General features: G+C 53.0%; 2 protein-coding genes across 2 annotated transcripts; one reads left to right on the top strand and one right to left on the bottom strand.

Moving 5' to 3' along the window:
- The first annotated feature begins 2,514 nt into the window (after positions 1-2,514).
- NEFM (neurofilament medium) lies at positions 2,515-7,441 on the top strand. The gene is made up of 3 exons (XM_032091988.1): positions 2,515-3,621; positions 4,009-4,133; positions 5,515-7,441. The coding sequence occupies exons 1-3, from the start codon at positions 2,560-2,562 to the stop codon at positions 6,842-6,844; spliced, it is 2,517 nt and encodes an 838-aa protein (XP_031947879.1). The 5' UTR covers positions 2,515-2,559; the 3' UTR covers positions 6,845-7,441.
- A 5,270-nt stretch (positions 7,442-12,711) lies between these two features.
- Positions 12,712-17,454, bottom strand: NEFL (neurofilament light). The gene is made up of 4 exons (XM_032091990.1): positions 16,366-17,454; positions 15,123-15,247; positions 14,037-14,353; positions 12,712-13,287 (listed from the first exon to the last, which is right to left on the bottom strand). Exons 1-4 carry the CDS (start codon positions 17,413-17,415, stop codon positions 13,094-13,096), a joined length of 1,686 nt encoding a protein of 561 aa, XP_031947881.1. The 5' UTR covers positions 17,416-17,454; the 3' UTR covers positions 12,712-13,093.
- Positions 17,455-17,813: the final 359 nt, after the last annotated feature.

Genomic DNA, 17,813 nt, shown 5'->3' with positions numbered 1-17,813 from the left:
GTAGCAGGAGCCCTGTCCCCCTGCATCTGATCAGAGATCAGGAATTCACATGCAAGGCTCTGCTTTCAATTAAAACCATGAATTTTATTTCAGAATTTCTGCACGGAACACCTCTGTGAATGCCAACTTCTCCTCCTCTAAATATCTCGACTTTTAAAGCAATCCATGTATATATATATGGGATGTATTGTGTTCTAGAGAAGTTTGCATTACTTGGTATCACTATTAAAGAAATAAATCAAACCTAGCGCTGCTTGATTACAAAGCAACAATTTATTTTGCATAGGGGGTAAAAGGATCTCAAACACCGAGGTGTTCAGTGAGAGGGAGCTTTATTACAAAGTTCCATCTGCCACTCCTTGTTTTCAGGAGATTAAAAGGATAATAAAAGCTGCCAAACACCTCTGTTAACCGTGTGGTTCCTCATACAGTGAGTTTTCCTCAAGGATAAAACCACGATCCGTTCCCCCCTCACAATCTTTATTATCACGGGGAAAAAACTCATTAATAAGCCAGTTTAAAATGCATCTTTTTCCCTAAAAAGAAACAAAATGCAATGCCCCGATAGGCAGGAATTTTATTCTGACTCCCAATGAAATCCGAAGGGGTTTGTGCCCATGGCAAAAACTTTCAGTTCAATTAATGAAGCAGGTTTAGAATCCGTGATTGCTTCATTAGCATAAAATCCTTGTCCTGTGTGGGTAATCTGAAGCTCCAGAGGTGAACCGGTGGCTGGAGCTGCCCGTGTTTGGAAGCCCAACCCGGCAGATCCGTGGCTAAATCCGAGTTCTGCTCTGACTGCAGTGCTGCAGTCCTATGACAGCATCATATTAATGAGCCAGCAGAGAGGTGCGAGGCTCCATGTGCTCGGCAAAGTTTAACCCTGTCCCTCAGACTTCCCCAACTCTCCCCAGCCGCACACACCCCCCCAGGAGCTGTCCGGGCGGCCCGGGCTGGAGGCACCCCGGCAGTTTGTGAGGAGGGTTTTGCCTTTCTCGAGATCAGCTGCTTAAAAATTCAGGCTGTGAGCACAGACAGAGCCTTCTCAGCACCTTCTGAGCGAGGAGTTAGCCCTCCCCCCTCAGCATCCCTCTGCTTTTCCATGCGAGCTGTGGCAGGGATTTTTCTAGCACCAGCAGTTTTGGGGTTTTGGGGTTTTTTTGTTGTTTTTTTTTTTTTTTTTTTTTCTCTTCGCAGTTTACTAATCCATTTCCAGCTGTAATCCCTCCAAGAGGAGCTCAGAGTCTGGATGGCAGCCAGGCACTGTCATGCAGCCCATACAAAGTCTACTTTCCCCCATAAATGTAATTTCTAATAAGGTTTCAAACAATTTATTATTCATGGTGAGCAATGCACCAAGCGTTAGATCAAAGCGGGCGGGTGGGAGGACAAGAGAAGGGAAGAGAAGAAGGGAGAAAGAGAGGAAGAAAAGCACCAAGAGCAAGGATTTGAGATGCCGGGGGTCTCCCAAACTCTTGCTGACAGCCCGGCTGCTCCAGGGCTTCCCCCCGCTCCTCCCGCAGAGCTCCCGGAGCCGGCGCGGGGAGCGCTCGGTGCCGCAGAGCCCCGGCGAGCGCCGCCTCCCCCGCCCGCTGCGACCTTCACACGCCAGACCCCGCCTGGGGACGGGGGGGGGCGGGGGGATGGACCCTCCCCACCCATCTGCGGGGCCCTCTGCCCCCTGAAACCCCCCCGAGCCCCGCGGAAGGCCGATCCCGACCCTCCCCGCCCGCCCGGCGGGAGCTGTCCGTGGTGATGGAGCCGCTGATCCCCATTCCCGGATCCCGCTCCCGGTTCCCTGTTCCCGGTGCCAGCCCCGGCCCTACCCGGCTCCGCAGCCCCCGGCAGCGGCCCGGGGCCCGCAGCGCGCTCCGCTCTGCCGTGGGCGCTGCGGGAGGAGGGGCTGCGGGAGAGAAAAGGGAGGAAAAGAGGGAAAAGAGTGAAAAGAAATGGAAGAAAGAGGGGAAAGAAATGAAAAGGAAGGAAAGGAAGAACAGAAAAAGAAAGAAACAAAAGAAAGGGAAGGGAAGAAAGAAAGGGAAGAATGGAAAGTAAGGGAGGAAAAAAGAAAGGAAAGCAAGAATGGAAGGAAGGAAAGAAAGGAAGGAAGGAAGGAGGGAAAGGAGGAGGGTGCTGGCCTAGGGAAGGGGGGAGAAGGGAGCAGGGCAAGAGAGAAGGAACACGGGAGAGGGAAGAGGGGAGCAGGGGGAAGAAAGGAGGGAGTGGGGGCAGCAATGAAAGAAGAAAGGGGGGAGTGGGTGGGCAACGGGGAGGAGAAGGGAGAGGAGGGGGCAGGGAACAGGGGCAGCAGCGGGAAGGGGAGTGGGGAAGGGGCACCGGGGAGGCGTCAGGGGCCGGGCAGGGGCAGCCGGGACGAGGCGAGGGACGGCAAGGGAAGGAAGGGGGAGCCGGGGCGGGGCGCGGGGCGGGCCGGGGCCGGGCCGGGGGGAGCCGCCCCCCGCACACGTGTGCGGGGCCGCCCCGCAGCCGCCCGGCGGGGCTATAAAAGGGGCGGCGGCGGCCGGAGCAGCCCCGCACCGCCGCCCCCAGCGCCCCACCATGAGCTACACCATGGAGCCCCTGGGCAACCCCTCGTACCGCCGGGTGACCGAGACCCGGGCTACCTACAGCCGCGCCAGCGCGTCCCCGTCCAGCGGCTTCCGCTCGCAGTCGTGGTCTCGGGGCTCGGGCAGCACCGTGTCCTCGTCCTACAAGCGCCCCAACCTGGGCGGCCCGCGGGCCACCTACGGCTCCACGGTGCTGAGCTCGGCCGAGAGCCTGGACGTGAGCCAGTCCTCGCTGCTCAACGGCGCGGCCGAGCTCAAGCTGAGCCGCTCCAACGAGAAGGAGCAGCTGCAGGGGCTCAACGACCGCTTCGCCGGCTACATCGAGAAGGTGCATTACCTGGAGCAGCAGAACAAGGAGATCGAGGCGGAGCTGGCGGCGCTGCGGCAGAAACACGCCGGGCGGGCGCAGCTGAGCGACGCCTACGAGCAGGAGCTGCGAGAGCTGCGCGGGGCCCTGGAGCAGGTGAGCCACGAGAAGGCGCAGATCCAGCTGGACTCGGAGCACATCGAGGAGGACATCCAGCGCCTGCGGGAGCGCTTCGAGGATGAGGCGCGGCTGCGCGACGAGACGGAGGCGACGATCCGCGCCCTGCGCAAGGAGATGGAGGAGGCCTCGCTGATGCGCGCCGAGCTGGACAAGAAGGTGCAGTCGCTGCAGGACGAGGTGGCCTTCCTGAGGGGCAACCACGAGGAGGAGGTGGCCGAGCTGCTGGCGCAGCTGCAGGCGTCCCACGCCACGGTGGAGAGGAAGGACTACCTGAAGACAGACCTGACGACGGCGCTGAAGGAGATCCGCGCCCAGCTCGAGTGCCAGTCCGACCACAACATGCACCAGGCCGAGGAGTGGTTCAAGTGCCGCTACGCCAAGCTCACCGAGGCGGCCGAGCAGAACAAGGAGGCGATCCGCTCCGCCAAGGAGGAGATCGCCGAGTACCGCCGGCAGCTCCAGTCCAAGAGCATCGAGCTCGAGTCGGTGCGCGGCACCAAGGAGTCGCTGGAGAGGCAGCTCAGCGACATCGAGGAGCGCCACAATAACGACCTCACCACCTATCAGGTACCGGGGAGGCGGCGCGGGGCTGTCCCGAGCCCGGCGGGGGGGGATGGCCGGTGCCCGCTCTGGGGAGGGGGATGCGGGAGGTGCCCGGTGCCAGCCCCCGGCGAGGGATGGAGGGGTGCGGGAGATGCCCGGTGCCCGCTCCGGCGGGAGGGACGCGGGGGGTGCCCGGTGCCGGCTGCGCAGCGAGGGATGCAGGGATGCGGAAGGCGGGGAGAGGATGCTGCGGAGGGCGGTAGGAGCGGGTGGGTCCTGCTCTGATGCCGGCCCTGCCTCCCCGAGCGGCGGGAAGAGTTTCTAAAAGTCCCCTCAGAGAAGTTGTGCCTGCTCTGTCCCCGCGTGCAGCGCCTGCCCGTGTCACAGGGGTTTTCTGCGTCTCCCTTGCAGGACACGATTCACCAGCTGGAAAACGAGCTCAGAGGAACGAAGTGGGAAATGGCTCGTCACTTGAGGGAGTACCAGGACCTCCTCAATGTCAAGATGGCCCTGGACATCGAAATTGCTGCGTACAGGTACAGTGGGATCACTGCAGACGTGTCTGGAATATTAATAGCACTGCAGATGCTGCTGGCATGGGAGGCTTTACCACAGCTAAGAAATATCTGCATGCAGTGAACACGGGTAAAATTAGAGCCTGGCTAAATCACTGCAACCATTAGCCAGCCCAGTTAGAGCCCAGAAGGTCATTAGGGACCAGCTAATCAGTGGTAGAGCTGCCAGCAAGCCCCGCGGGCACAGCACAGCGTGACTCAGTGCGGCGGCTCCCGCGCCGCATTCTGTCCTTGGCCGCACGAGCAGGAGATGCAGCGAAAGACGAGTTTATTTTTAATTCCTGTCTGCTTTGCAGATGCCAGGCATGCAGGGCTTGTCACCAGAGCTCCCTTTCATCGCCTGGGAGAGACAGGGAATTTGCTTGATCATGATTTGAGGAGCAAGTGCTGATCTGCCTGTCACAAACACTTTTGCTTTTCTTGCTCAACTTTCCTTCAGAGGCACCCGCTCTAATCTGGAGCTGAGCGTTGCTTGCTGTTGCCATCACCTGGCAGGTTTTTTTAGTCTCCTCTGTATCACTTCAGAACTCACTGGAGAGCTCCTGATTTTTCTGGGTCACAGGCTCAGATGAAAAACATTTGAATAAAAGAAAAGTAAAAACAACAAAAAAACACCCCCATCTCCAGATCTGTTGAAATTCCTGAGGTTGTTCAGACACACAGACACCCCGGGGGCTGTAGCTGGCTGCTGCCAAAGTAGGCTGAAATCTCCAGTTCTCATATTCCCACAAAAAAAGGTGGATGCCCAAATTACCAAATTAGAACATGTGCTCTAATCAGCTGTGATTGCCTCAGACACAATATTTGATTTGGGTCTCTTGGCTGTGTCTAATTCTGTTTGCCTAAGTCGTAATGAATCCTATGAAATTAATTAGTTTGTCCTAATCCCTGCTGATTTACGCCATAATGGAGCTTTCTGACATTAAAGATGAATTTTAACTGATCACTGACGTGTCACACCTGCCACAGGCAAACCAAGCTAAAAACTGCTGGATGGGAGTTTTGCAAAAGAGCGGATTCAAGGAAAGCTGGGCTGGGGCCGTGAGCCGTGGATGGCACTGGGCAGTTCCAGCACATTCCACAGCAAACTGGTTCTGTCCTGCTGGCAGGGGAACAGTACAGCAGGGACTGTGATAGAATCCTGGAATAGTTTGGGTTGGAAGAGACCTTAAAGCTCATCCCAAAGCAGGGACACCTTCCACCATCCCAGTTGCTCCACGCCCTGTCCAGCCTGGCCTTGGACACTTCCAGGGATGGGATAGCCACAATTATTCCAACAACTGTCCCTTATTTTGGTTTTTTATGCTCATTTTCTTTTTTTCTCTCCTCCTGATTCCCTCAGGAAGCTGCTGGAGGGTGAAGAGACAAGATTCAGTGCCTTCTCTGGAAGCATTACTGGTCCCATATTCACACACAGACCACCATCTGTCACAATAGCATCCACCAAAATCCAGAAAACGAAAATCGAACCACCAAAGCTGAAGGTCCAGCACAAGTTTGTAGAAGAAATCATTGAAGAGACGAAGGTGGAGGATGAAAAGTCTGAGATGGAAGATGCCCTGGCAGCCATTGCAGAAGAAATGGCAGCCAAGGCACAGCAGGAAGAACAGGAGGAAGAAAAAGCAGAAGAAGCTGCAGAGGAAGAAGTTTCTGAGAAGGCTCCTGCAGAAGAAGCTGCACCTGAGGAGGAAGAGAAGGAGGAAGAGGAAGCAGAGGAGGAAGAAGCTGCAAAATCTGACGCCGCAGAAGAAGGTGGCTCTGAAAAAGAAGAAATTGAGGAAAAGGAAGAAGAGGAGGAAGCTGAGGAAGAGGAGGAAAAACCTGAGGCCAAGGGCAAAGCTGAAGAGGTACCAGCAAAGGCAGAGAAGGTCAAAACCCCTCCCGCAAAGTCCCCCCCGAAATCGCCCCCAAAATCGCCCCCAAAATCCCCCATAACAGAGCCGGCCAAGGCCGCCCCGAAAGAAAAAGCCGCGGAAGCAGTGAAAGAACAGAAGGTGGAGAAAGCAGAGAAGGCGGCCAAGGAGGAGGAGAAAGCAGCGTCTCCAGAGAAACCTGCCACGTCAAAGGTGACCTCCCCGGAGAAGGCTGCGACCCCGGAGAAGGCTGCGACCCCGGAGAAGGCTGCGACGCCAGAGAAGGCACGCTCCCCTGAAAAGCCGTCGAGCCCCGAGAAGCCGCGCACTCCCGAGAAGCCGCGCACTCCCGAGAAGCCCGTGACTCCTGAGAAGCCCCGGTCCCCAGAGAAGCCTCCCTCCCCGGTCAAGGATGCCAAGGCTGTGGTGGAGGAGACCATCACCGTCACCAAGGTAACAAAAGTGAGTGCTGAGGCCGAGAAGGAGTCCAGGAAAGAGGACATCGCAATCAACGGGGAGGTGGAGGAGAAAAAGGAGGAATCCAAAGAGAAGGAGGAGGAAGACAAGGGAGTGGTGACCAACGGCCTCGATGTGAGCCCTGTGGATGACAAGGCTGAGAAAATCGTGGTAACCAAAAAAGTAGAGAAAATCACAGGGGAGGGTGGGGACAGCGGGACCACGTTTATCACGAAGTCGGTGACCGTCACTCAGAAGGTGGAGGAGCACGAAGAAAGCTTCGAGGAGAAATTGGTGTCCACCAAGAAAGTGGAGAAAGTCACTTCACACGCCGTAGTAAAGGAGATTAAAGAGAGCGAATAAAACCAACCATAGCTAAAATTCAAACCAATTCAAGAGCTTGGGTCGGTGCAAAAGGTTAAGCCATAGACAGCTGCAAAATGCATGTGGGTGACGGCTTCAAAGCAGATCGGGTTCTCTCACGGAGGCTCCAGACACACAGTATTTTACTTTTTCGTGCAATATAGGGAAGGGGGGGGGAATGCATGCAGGCTCAAGATGTACTCCCTCCACAGAGCTTGGGGATCTACAAAAAAATACTACTACTACTAGTGCATGAGATGAAATGTGCAGAGGAAGCTTTTCTGAATTTCCTGAGCTGTTGGAGGGATGTATCTGAGGAACAAGTTCAGATGTATTATGCAAAGAACCAACTGAGCCAAAACCAAACTGAAAACAGTAATAGAGTATTCATGAGAACCAGAACTCTCCTAGCCTTAAAAAAAAAAAAAAATAAAAAAAGCTACTTATAACTAATTATGTTTACCTCACTGGTGCAATTAGGGTGGACTTTTGCTCCTGGGAGAACCTTGTTGACATGCACAGTACGCAACCTTTTGTTGTTTGATGTAAAACAGTCACAGCAGTTCTTGCTCAATAAAGGTCAATATGAAAACATGACTTGTTCTGGTGATTTGTCCCAATTTAAACCCTTTCCTAGGCTGGATGCTCTCTCCTGAAAGGGGATGGAAAATTGCTTGAAGGGTTTTTTTCTAAGCGTCCTCGTTTAGGAGCTGGGCTTTGGTGGTCCTTGGGGGTCCTGTCCTACCTGGGGTGTTCTGTGGTTTGGGAATTGGCTATGATGGAGAAATTTCCTGTACCAGCCCAAAGGCTGGATTAAGAAAGTAAGAGCCACATCCCATATTTTCTAGAGGAAAGAGGAATCCATTGAGCACTTCTGGCTGGCCTTGAGGTGCTTAGAGGGGTTGCAGTTGCTTTTCATAGGAAGGGGAAGGTCTCTAAGCCCTCAGTGCTGCTTGCACTGAGCCAAAAAGTGTTAAAACCTTCTGTAAGCATCATTTTCCTCCTCACACCCCAACATCCACACATAAAGAGAGCCAATTTCCAAAGAATTCCTTGGTTTTTCTGGGAGAGAAGCTGCATAAACCACAGCTGGGTGTGGCACCTTCAGTTTGTCATTTAATTGAGCAAAAACCCATTTAGGGGACTCAACCAAGCCACCACAAGGTCCTCAAAATGGGCTTGGTTCTGGTTATTTTAACCCCTCTTGCTTTAATTGTATGGGAACCTCCTTATCAATTCTCTGGCTCGAATGATCAAGAGGTTCAATCTGCCTCTAAACACAAAATTCTAAACTCAAAGCCAAGGGTTATAAACTTGACATTTTTAAATCTTCAATGGTAAGACCTCCTAAGTGGTGGCCTCTTCCAGGGGAGTCAAAAATTCCTCTACCTGGAAAAATAAATGGAGAGGAATGAAGCAAAGGGAAGAAGATAAAGGCCCCAACTCCAATGTGGGAATTAATTTTAAGATTAATTTCGTGTTTATTCCCCGTTTCAAAAGGAAAGCGAAGAATGCAGCTGCTGCCCCACCTCACCCATAACTCACGAAGAAATGCAAATAATTCTAAAGCCTGGATTTAGGCTGTGGACTGCCCTGAAATCTGTTGCCTAACTGAGGGTCTGATCAAAAGCTGTGGTTTCCATGTGCCTTCGATTCTTCAGCCCATCAGTAATTGAAGATCAAGGAGTTTTTAATTGGAAGGGTCCAGCGTGTTCCTCACTGGAGAAGTGGCGGGGAGCCCACAGCAGATAAGGCTTTCAAACCAATCTGGGTGCCTCTGTGGAGCAAAGCACTGGGTGGGAATCTGGGCTCCCAGCTCGGCTGCTGAGTGATGTTTAATTAAAGCAGAGCTAGCAAATTAAATGGCAGCTTCTCTGGAGTCACGTGTGGGTGTGACACAAAAATAACTTTACCTTTAGGAATGAGGAGTTAAGCACTCCCCTATTTTTGGTGTCTGCACCAAAGGTTTGGGAGCACTGAAGGCGTTTTCCCCTTGGATTTAAACAAAATTTCCAAGAGAACACCATGGCTCAACCCCAATTAACACGAGATTATGTTTGTACGCTTTCAGTTAAGTTCTAGGAGTCACTAAAATGTCCCAAACTGCAAAATCCACCCCTCGGAGTGGAAGGTTGGGAATACTCAGCAGGGAGACGAAGGGTCACCTTGCACGGTGGATTAAATGTTGGTGTCAGCAGGAGACTCAGGAACATTTAACGTGTGCAGGTGGGATCCCAGCCTGGCTATTTCTCATGCTGGGCTTCTTTTCCAGCTGCTTTCTCTTCAGGCCTGGTAGGACACAGCTCCAGGGACCCCAAAATCATCATTTGTGTTGGTTTGCACTCCGGCAATCCACGATTGCAGTTCCTGAGATGAGGGGTTTGCACCAACCCCTCTGCCCGGGGTACATCCATTCCCTGTATGGTTTTGGGAGGCAAACAAGCCCTTGGTATGATGTGTTCCACAACATCCTCATTTTCCTCCTTTTCTCACCCAAAATGTGCCACAGCTTTTAGTTATTACCCAGAACTGTATCCCCCCCTCTCTCACACACCAAATTTGTGAATTTAGCCCATTTCCCACTGCAGATGTTCCCAGCAAATCCTAAGAGGAACAAGCAAGTGGTTAACAAATTTCTAAATGTTTATAAAACTGTAAGAACTGATTAATATTTCATGGTGCCAAGAGGGTTTTGTCTACTGACATCTGCAATCAAACAGTTTCAAAGGAGAGCACAATTCCCGGGCAGAGAGGCATAAATGGGATGTTTTTTGCCTGTTCTGCACCAATTACTCCTCCAGACTGCACAGAACCAGCGAAGGGAATAATTATTTTCAGACAGAGAAGTTCATTAAACAATAAAAAAAATCCATGAAGGGAAAAACACTAATTAAAGGAATTGACAGTGAGAATTTGTGCATCTTTTTTAAGGTGGGATACCAAGACCACCGTGGCTTCAGGAGCTGGAGGGCTCTAAACCAGGATCTTCCTGCTATGCTGGGTTGTGGAGGTGCCACAGATATTCTTCAGCATCCAGAACAAAATTCCAGGTGGGAACAAACTGGGCAGCATTACAAAACACAAACAGGTTGCATTTGCCAGGGAGCTGAGTCAGGCACCAGAATTTTCTCCAGTCATCAGGGTTTGTGTGCTCCCTGTTCACATGTGGGCTCTATTCCTGCTTTTTTTTCAGGATTAAAGTATCCTTAGCTAATCTGGGAAGGCAGCAAATGATGAGCTGTTAATTATTTAGTTACTAGAAGGTGAATTTCTGGACTCGGGATGTTCTGTACAGGTGCTCCCCGTGCTGAGGGGAGGGGAGGGGGTGTGTGTGCATCTCAGGGAAAGCACCCAGCACCTCCCTGGGTGTTCCCTGGGATGAGACCTCAGCCTGAACCAGACCCAAAGAGCAGGAAAAAAACCCCCAGGACACTCCTGGCTTTTCTTGCAGCTGCAACTCGGGGGAAAGTTTCTCCTGAGCCTCCCTCTGCCAGCTCTTACTGCATTGCGTCAAAGCCAGCGCCTGGATTTTCCAAGGTAAAGCGAGTGCTGGCAGCAGGATCCATCCCACAGCCCTGGGAGCAGCTGGGAACACACAGATCCAGCCCAGCCTCCCTCCCACCAGTTTGGGCAGCAGGGCAGGACTGGGGCCCAGCCCGGGCGGTCACTGCAGAGTCAGCCCTGCTGCAGCTCCTGCTGGGGCTGACTCACAGAGCCCGGCGGAGCTGCAATGCAATAAAAAGAACAGAGGGAGCAGGGAGCAGCCTGGGAACGGCAGCAGGAGAGAGGGGAGAGCTGCTGGAGCTCTGGGTGTGCTGCTCTGGAGCAGCCCTGGCTGCACAGGGAGCTTTGCTTTCCAGAACAGAGACGGGTGCAAAGGGCTGAGAGAAGGAGGAGTTTGTCAGCAAGGAAAAGTCATGGAAGAGGAAGTAAAATGGGGTTTTGAAGAGTTAAAAGGAGCTCAGAGTGCTGGAGAAAGGCAGGATTTAATTTGTCATGGAATGGTTTGGGTGGGAAGGGACCTTAAAGCCCATCCAGTGCCAGCCCTGCCATGGGCAGGGACACCTCCCACTGTCCCAGGCTGCTCCAGCCTGGCCTTGGGCACTGCCAGGGATCCAGGGGCAGCCACAGCTGCTCTGGGAATTCCATCCCAGCCCCTCAAGGTCCTCTGAATAAAGAATTCCTTCCCAATATCCCATCTAAACCTCCTCCCTGTCAGTTTGAAGCTGTTCCCCCCTGTCCTGTCCCTCCTTCCCTTGGCAATGCTCTCTCCAGCCGAGCTGCCCAGCTCTGCTCTGGCTTTGATGGTCCTGATGGGCTCTGCCCAGGGCTGGAACAGGTTTTTTCTCCTCAGGGGCAGCCCCTCTCTCCCAGCTGAGTGCAGGCATCACTTCCTGCTGCAGCACTCAGGGGAGTTTCTGAGAACCAGCTCTGGTTTCTGAGAAGCAGCTCCTGCTCCTTATCTGCGAGCAGCAGCCCCGGCAGTCTGCTGGGGGAGCTGGAGGCATCACACCCCAGGGGGAGCAGGTCCCCTCCATCACCCCAGCAGCTGTAAAAGCACTCTGTAAAGAGCACTGCGAGTTCCCCCAATTCTCCTCACCACTGGCCTGGAGAGGGAAAATGAGATCTGCTTTGTAACAACAGCTCTGATAAAAACAGGGCGGAAAATAAAGCAGGAGGGAAATGGAAAAAGAAATATTTAAGAGGTGTTGTTGAAGGAAGTGAAAATTATTTTACCTCTTTTCCTTCTGGTTCTCAAAAGCATCAAACTTCCAGGAAAGTAGGGAAAAAAAATTGGGGGAATGATACTGGTGGAACTCCCTGAGTTACTGGAATTACTGCTTTTCCAAATGGCTTGACCAAGCTTCCTTTTCTTTCTCCTGCTGCTTTTCTTGGGAGTGGGAAAGAAAATAATAATTTTAAGTGCTTACTTCAGCCAGCACAAGCTCTTTTATCACCCTTTAAACACTCAAAAGGGAGATGCTTTTGGAACACTCCTAAAATTTGTATAGAAAAAGAGATTTCCTTTCTCTCTGAACAAAGCCGTTGAGGAGAACCGATACCACATCCCCAGTGCAAAAAATGAAAAGCTACCCCAAAATCCTGTGCAGAAATTCATCCAGCCACATCTGTCTGTAAAGCTTAAGGCAGCCATTAATGCCTATTTGAACTCAGATTTCCATGGGTTTAGTTTATTTAAACAGGTTTAATTTGCAGCATTAGCCCAGTGCTTGCCCTTACAAGGTTTAATTTCATGTCGCAGCTGTAGGCAAGTGGAAGTTAAACAGGCTCAGAGCACAGCACAGTGCTTAGGCAGCACCAGGCTGTGCTGCTGTTGGATGCTCCATTTCTGTGCCTTTTTTAGCTCAGGCAAAACTTTAAAAATCCCTGAAAAATTCTCAGGATGAGCCTCTGCAGCCCAGAGAGGGTTGAGTTCTGCAGCTGAGAGAGAGAGGCAGCTCCTTCCCCCACACCATCCATCCCTCTAACTGCTCATCATGTTCTGATTTTAAGGTCATTTTTGAAGATGTTTGCTCCAAGCCTCACCTACACCCTCAGTCGCTCTTCCATCACTGACCCACCAGACACTGAGCAACTTCCTGCCACCATTGAACAGCCACATTTGCATTTCCCCTCTGTATTGGTTTGGCCAAATTCCCATTTTTTAGGAGGCAGCTCGTGCTTGTTGCACCCCCGAGCCCGTGAGACCCATGCCTGCCCCCAGCACACCCCAGGGTGTTTTTGTCAAATGTGTGAAATTTTACACCCCCAAGAGATTTTCCCCACTGCTCATCCACAGGGTGAGTGTGATAAACCCCTTTATCAACCTTTTAGGGGCATCAGGGACACAGGACACGCACGAGGAATCCGTGTAAGCATTTCTGAACTTTATTGACTGCTTTATTGCACGTACTTAATGAAGCCTCCATCACTTCCCCTACCCACCGTTTCCATAATTATTTTAAATGCAAGATAAATGTAACCTTTCATTCCCACCACTTATTTTCCCCCCATTTTAAATGTTAAGGTTCTGGGTCACCCAGGGAAGACAGAAGCCCTGAACTCATACGTGGAACCATGCGGCACTCGGGGAGCAAGCCTTGGGTGCTCTGCAAGCAAACTCAGACTCTGCACAGGGAGAAACATCATAATCATGAACTTAGAACCTCAGTGGTCACTGAATTAAATAGGTGAGACTGCAGCTGGAGCTCAGTCAGCCGTTGGTTCTGACGGAAAGCTGCCCTTGGATCAAGCCTTCTTCTTGCCTTCGCTCTCTTCCTTTCCTGCTGCTTCCTTCTCTTCCTTCTCCTCCTTCTCCTCCTCAGCAGCTTCCTCAGCAGCTTCCTGGGACTCCTCCCCTTCTTCTGCTGCTGTTTCTTCCCCTTCTCCTTCTCCTTCCTCTTCCTCACCCTCTTTGGCTTCTTCTGATTCCTCCTTAGCACCTTTGAAGGACAGAAAGGTATTTCACATCCGCATCCAATTCCTGATCCCAGTTCAGTGGGATCCTCCCTCAACCCCACACATTCTGGCAGCCAGCTACAGCAAAACTGCACAACCGATTTATCCTGGATTTCAGGGGGACTGAAACACTTGATAAAAACAAATCGTGGCTGTGAAAAATCTCAATTCTGGACTCACTGCTTAAAGCAAAGACTTGAAGAATCTGTCACTGCTCTCTGATTGGCTCTTTGGCTGTAATTTCCCTATAATTAAACTTTACACTAACGAACCCCTCATAGTTCCACGGCCACCAGTGCACTGCAGAGATGTGACACTGCCGTGCACTGAACCCAGTAATTCCAGCCCCAGACGTCAGCTGATGTTCCCATTGTCTGGGGCTGCTCTCTGGGAATTCATATTCAGCTCAGGATGTCCTTGGTCCTTCTTTTTGAGGATATCCCTCATAACTAAATGCTGCTTGCTGCCACCTGAACATTATCATTGAGGGTTTTGGAAACCTATCATCAGCCTGATTGAACATTTCACCTGATCTTGCATTCAATATTCAGACTTCCCTGCTTGAATTCCATGCGCTTAATCCCACCATCCTTTGCCTCATGGAAGTAGAAAAGGAAAGAGTTTTAATCATTAGATTTAATCATTGGGATTTCTGGGGTTTATCCCATATGAACAGGGACTAATATATTTCATGAAACACGAAAAAAAGGGATTTAGAAGTAACTCTAAGTACCTTCCTCCTCTTCTTCAGCCTCTTCTCCCGCTTCCTCCTCGCCTTCCTCTTTCTCTTCCTCCTCACCCTCTTCTGCAGGAGCTGCCTTGGCTTCTCCTGCTTTGGCAGCCTCGATGGTTTCCTCGATTTCAATCTGCTCCTCCTGGACGTGGCTGGAGTAGTAGGTGGGGAAGGAGCGAGTGGTCATCAGGTAGGAGCTGGACTGGAGGCCGCTGTAGGCGGACCTGCCGAAGGTGGGGGCACTCTGGCTGTAGCCACTGGTGATGCTGCCGACACTGGTGAAGCTGAGCCGGGTCTCTTCCCCTTCCAGCAGTTTCCTAGCAGGGAAAAACAAAAGCAAAGAGAAAGGAATTGGTTGTGCTGCAGCAGGATCCAGCATCACAAGCCCCGGAGATATCTGGTTATTAATTAAGGGCTGGTTTTGCACCATGTGCCAGTGCTACCCTATTTTCTTGGAATAATCTCTTTCAGATGTGTCTATTGCAGGTGAATTAATAATTTTCCTTGTTGGAAGGAACAGGAAAACCCCTCTAGAACCAGGTTCCTCTAGCAGGTGAAGCTAGAGGTGTATTTTGCCACCCTGCAGCTCGCACAGACCGGCACAGCTGTAACAATTTGCTGCTGAGATGTCAGACAACGTTTGGAGCTGTCCCCCTTGTGGCTTCCACAGAAATTCTGCTCCAGCATCGGAATCTCTCAGTATCTGGGACAAAACACCACAGTTATTTAGCAACAACTCTGCTGGAAAATATTTAATTTGTAGATTTGCAAGTCAGAAACAAACCCCATTCTTGAGGGCACTTGAGGGATTTCCCATTTTGAAAATGAACCATTTTTATGGAGGAATTCCACTGATACAAAATCTCTCCCCCAAGTACAGAACAGGTATTTTTATCTGTCAGGATGGAGAACTGAGATCATTTATTGCCACGCTAAAAATTCTGTGTGCACATAGAGAGGAGCTGATTAAACTCTGCCACAAATCTATGAAGATTTTTGCTGGGGGAATGATCAATAACCTGAATTCTCCTGAAGGGAATGGGAACTGCTCTGAGTTCTGGCTCATTAAAACATCCCCCACCATACCTGTAGGCTGCAATTTCGATGTCCAGGGCCATTTTCACATTGAGCAGGTCCTGATATTCCTTCAAGTACCGAGCCATCTCACTCTTTGTGGTTCTCAGCTCGTTCTCCAATTTGTTGATTGTATCCTGTTGGATGGAACAATATTGACAGCATAAAACTCCCATTTCTCCCAAGTCTAGCAATAATCACAAGGAATTTCTCCAATCCTTTTCACTTAATCTTGCTCTGGCAGACAGAAACTGCACAGCTCCCACTCCACCCTCAGCCAAAAAGCCTCATTTAACACCTTCCCTGGCAGGTTTTCTACAGCACATTATTCCAGCCCTATTTGACACACAGAGCCAAATTTTCTGGTACCCAAGTGCCAAAGCATCCACGAAATTTGTGTGTTGTTTCATTTTGAATTTGGCCTCTGTGTGCTTTTTCTAATCTTAGCTTCGGGATATCCACTGATGATCCTTGCAGGTCCCTTCCAGCTCGGGATATTCAGTGATTCCATGATTTTTTGGTGCAGAACAGTTCAGGCTGTATCAGTACATGGACACATGAATTTGTGCTTTATCAGGGGCGTTCTGCGTTATGATTTTGTAACACCTCACACTTCAGAGAAGCAATACCAGAGTGTCCCCATCTCTGGGATGATTTTGGTAATTCAGATCCTGATTGGGGTCTGTATTTCCACACCACATCCTGCTTTACAGCTCCGTGTTATTTTGCACTGGCATTTTAGGATGCCTTACCTGCAACACAGGCACAGCACAAACCAGGAGTGATGCTGCCAACAACCCCTCCCTGCAAACCCTGATCCCCTCATCTGTGAGGCTCTGCAGACCCCAACTCCCCTCACCCGCAGAGCCCAGCAAACCCTGATCCCCTCACCTGCAGAACCCCTCAAACCCCAACATCCATCCCTTCAACTGCAGAGCCCAGAAAACCCTGAACGCCCTCACCGCCAGGGAACCTGCACATCTTTATCCCCCTCACAGGCAGGGACCCCACAAATCCCAAAACCCCTCACCTTCAGAACTCTTCAAACCCTAACATCCCTTCACCTGCGGAGCCTGCAAACCCCGACCCCTGGCACCTGCAGAGCCCTTCAAACCCCATCATCCCTTCACCTGCGGGACCCTGCAAACCCCATCATCCCCTCCCCTGCGGAACCCTGCAAACCCCATCATCCCTTCCCCTGCGAGACCCCCACCCTCCTCCTCTGCAGGGACCCTTCCAGCCCCCACCCCCTCACCTGCAGCGCGGAGATATCCGCGCTCTGCTTCTCTTCCAGCTCCTGCAGCTGCTTCTCCAGCGCCTCGTTCATGCCGCGGGTGGCCTCGATCTCCAGCGTCTTGGCCTTGAGCAGGCGGCGGCTCTCGGACACCTCGTCCTTGGCGGCGCGCACGGCGTCCGTGTTCTTGGCCGCGCTCTCGCTGAGCACGGTGAAGCGGCTGCGGAACCACTCCTCGGCGTTCTGCATGTTGCGCGCCGCCAGCTTCTCGTACTGCGCGCGGATGTCGCGCAGCGCGGCCGACAGGTCGGGCTTGGCCGACACGTCCATCTCCACGGACAGGTGCGCGTACTGGATCTGCGCCTGCAGCTCGGCCAGCTCCTCCTCGTGCACCTTCTTGAGGAAGGCCAGCTCGTCCAGCAGGCTGTCCACGCGCTTCTCCAGCTCCGCCCGCGCCAGCGCCGCCTCGTCCGCGCCCTTGCGCACCTCGAGCAGCCGCGCCTCCGCGTCCTCGCGGCTCAGCACCTCCTCCTCGTAGCGCGCCTGGAGCCCGCGCAGCGTCTCCTCCAGGCTCTCCCGCTCGCCCTGCAGCGCCTGCTTCTCGCTCGTCGCCTCCTCCGCGGCCAAGCGCAGCTCGCGGATCTCCTGCTCGTACAGCGCGCGGAAGCGGGAGGGCTCGGCGTGCTTCTGCCGCAGCACCAGCAGCTCGGCCTCCAGCACCTTGTTCTGCTGCTCCAGCTCGTGGACGCGCTCGATGAAGCAGGCGAAGCGGTCGTTGAGGTCCTGCAGCTGCGCTCGCTCCTGGCTGCGGATGGACTTGAGGTCGTTGCTGATGGCGGCCACCTGGCTCAGGTCCAGGCTGTCCACCGAGTGCAGCAGCGAGCCCGAGGCGCTGGAGGTGGCGTAGCTGCGGCGCACGGACACGGAGGACACGGGCGCGGACAGGCTGGAGTACGCGGAGCGCGCCGAGCCGAAGCCGCCGCCGCTGCGCACCGACACATGGATGCGCGGGCTCTCCGCGTAGCGCCGCTTGTAGGACGGGAAGAACGGGTCGTAGCCGTACGAGCTCATGGCGGCGGGGGCTCCGGCGACTGCTCTACAGCGAGCGCCGCCCGCACCCCGATATTTATGCGCGGGGAGGGCGGGCGGAGCGGCCTCCGGGCGGGGACGGGGCGGGGCGCGGCGCGGCGGCATCGCCGCGGTGAGGTGGCGCCCGGAGCTGTTCAGGCATTCCCTCACTGCTGTGATGGCCTGAGCGGCACGGGCCGGACATCACCGCGATGGTGCCGGGCATCACAGCGGTGAAGGGATGCCTGGACAGCTCCGGGCATCACAGCAATGAAGGGATGCCTGGACAGCTCCGGGCATCACAGCAATGAAGGGATGCCTGGACAGCTCCGGGCATCACAGCGGTGAAGGGATGCCTGGACAGCTCAGGGCATCACAGCGGTGAAGGGATGCAGTGGGGG

Source organism: Corvus moneduloides, chromosome 27, assembly GCF_009650955.1.
Source record: "Corvus moneduloides isolate bCorMon1 chromosome 27, bCorMon1.pri, whole genome shotgun sequence".
Taxonomy (NCBI): Eukaryota; Metazoa; Chordata; class Aves; order Passeriformes; family Corvidae; genus Corvus; species Corvus moneduloides.
Note: the sequence above shows the minus strand (reverse complement) of the source record. Positions and strands in the feature narration are given on the sequence as shown.

What these genes read in the sequence shown, in the direction of transcription:
- NEFL (XM_032091990.1), bottom strand. Translation starts at nt 17,415, where the DNA reads ATGAGCTCGTACGGCTACGACCCGTTCTTCCCGTCCTACAAGCGGCGC. An exon ending in CGGATATCTCCGCGCTGCAG is followed by an intron (nt 15,248 to 16,365) that starts GTGAGGGGGTGG and finishes TCCATCCAACAG; the next exon opens with GATACAATCAACAAATTGGA. An exon ending in ATCGAAATTGCAGCCTACAG is followed by an intron (nt 14,354 to 15,122) that starts GTATGGTGGGGG and finishes TTTCCCTGCTAG; the next exon opens with GAAACTGCTGGAAGGGGAAG.
- NEFM (XM_032091988.1), top strand. Translation starts at nt 2,560, where the DNA reads ATGAGCTACACCATGGAGCCCCTGGGCAACCCCTCGTACCGCCGGGTG. An exon ending in ACGACCTCACCACCTATCAG is followed by an intron (nt 3,622 to 4,008) that starts GTACCGGGGAGG and finishes TCTCCCTTGCAG; the next exon opens with GACACGATTCACCAGCTGGA. An exon ending in ATCGAAATTGCTGCGTACAG is followed by an intron (nt 4,134 to 5,514) that starts GTACAGTGGGAT and finishes TGATTCCCTCAG; the next exon opens with GAAGCTGCTGGAGGGTGAAG.